The sequence below is a fragment of the Acyrthosiphon pisum genome, chromosome X (assembly GCF_005508785.2).
Source record: "Acyrthosiphon pisum isolate AL4f chromosome X, pea_aphid_22Mar2018_4r6ur, whole genome shotgun sequence".
Classification (NCBI taxonomy): Eukaryota; Metazoa; Arthropoda; class Insecta; order Hemiptera; family Aphididae; genus Acyrthosiphon; species Acyrthosiphon pisum.
The window spans coordinates 24111248-24113192 of record NC_042493.1 but is presented as its reverse complement, the minus strand read 5'-3'; the positions used below and the strand labels follow the sequence as shown (position 1 = coordinate 24113192).

Sequence of the window (1945 nt, the reverse complement as noted above, 5' to 3'; positions counted from 1 at the left end):
AGGAGAAAGAGTGACTAGCATTGAAAATTTAAAACAAGGTTCCACGTAAGTAGTTAACTCTGTAACCAAAAAAACTAAACAATTTATAAACAGTTTTTTTTTATACTTACTTTAACTTCAAATTTGGACGAAATTACATATTGAATAACCAAGAATAACGATTTTAGTTATTTTGTTAATATTTTATAGTATTAATTAAGTTTAACGGCTACCTAGTATCTACCATATAATTTATAAGTACCTACCCATTAACAATATAAATATAATATAAAATATTCACACTAACAAACTGTCTCCCCTCAGAATCGTTTATCGTATACAATGAAATTATATCATTGAATTCAAATATAATACCATCCATCATTCATTATATAGTAACCCAATTGTAACCTACTGTACAGCAGATCGACATCCACTTACCCGATTTTTTTAAATTATTTATTATGGATTAATATTCCTTGATTTTATTATTCATTACTATTGGAAGTATTTAAATGCATATTATATTATTATGCATTTCCTACAATTACTATCTACGACCTACTTAATTATTTATTTATTTATTTCAAACATTACGGGCAGAGCCCAATTCATTACAAGAGTATATTAAGTATATAGTAACATTTAAATATTAATAATTAGATTTTTAATACAAAAATAAATAAAAATTATAACAATAAGGTTAGTTTAAAGAAGGAGTGATGGTTGTTCATTAGCTATGCGCATCATACGATACATAGGATTGTTACGGCCGTAGTTTGTGGAAGAATTTGGGATTGAGAAGGTTGTATGAGAACGGAGGGAACGCTGTGGTACTTGTATAATTGTAATATTTACAAAATAGTTTTTAATTACTACTGTGATATAACTACTAACAAGTTACAAATTGAAAAGTAAAATTTACATATTATATTTAGGTGTCATTGGAACACAATGTAAATTCATATCAACAACTATTCTAGTAGTTGTTACTATAAGCTTATAAGGCCTTCTATTAATATAGTCACTGAACTATTTGCTAGAATAATCTAGATGTAATTTTGTTTCAACCAAACTGCTAATTATCTACAACAGACATTATTTATGGAGACAGCAACTATATAAGGAATGGCTATATAATCCTGTATTGTTATTTTAATAACTCATTTGGTAACTGTAACTGAATACAGTTTACTAAAGATTTATTAATACTAGCTGATTTCGTGCACTTCGTGGCCCGTAAAAAATGACAACTGTGGTAAATCCAAGGGATCCTCGGTGTCGTCCTGTTCTCCCATCTCAGTATGTCCGGGATTAAACGTCGGGTCCAGGAAGCTGCACTTCCACTATACGCTCCACTTCCTTTGCCACTCTGCGATGATGGTTTTCCTCTTCGCTTTCTTGATTCTTGTCTTAGAGAGGGGAGTATCGCCCGGAAAATCTTCGGACATCCAGTCTTTTGTCCTGGACTTTTCATCAGCCATGAGGTCCGTTGGGGGGGGCATGTATGCTAAGAGGAAGGTGGCTTCGTCAGATACCGTTCTGTAGGCTCTAATGGCCCTCAGAGCGGCTACCCTCTGCGGTGTCCTAAGTTTTTTCGCTGTGGCGCTAACGGAAGTTGACCAAACGGGGGCGGCGTACCGTAGAGAAGTAGGCTCTTTACCATCGATCCCAGAAGTCTACTCTTCCATTGGCAAGGTCCACTGATCTTGGGCATGATCCTTGAAAGGGCTACCGCCGATGCAGCCACGTTCTTGGTCACCACATGTTTATCGAAAGAGAGGCGCGTATCAAGGATAACATTCAGGTGTCTTAGTTTTTTGTTGAGAGCAATCAGGTGGTCACCTATGCTGAGACGAGGAGGGTTGAATGCCCGCCCCTTCGTCAACATGATCGCCTCAGTCCTGGCTGACCATCCACCACCAGTAAGTGACCGGTGAAAATATCTCCAGTCAAAATATCTCAT

General features: G+C 35.8%; 1 protein-coding gene across 1 annotated transcript; it reads right to left on the bottom strand.

Moving 5' to 3' along the window:
* Positions 1 to 1549: 1549 nt before the first annotated feature.
* Positions 1550 to 1945, bottom strand: LOC103309649. The gene has a single exon (XM_008185631.1). It carries the CDS (start codon positions 1943 to 1945, stop codon positions 1550 to 1552), a length of 396 nt encoding a protein of 131 aa, XP_008183853.1.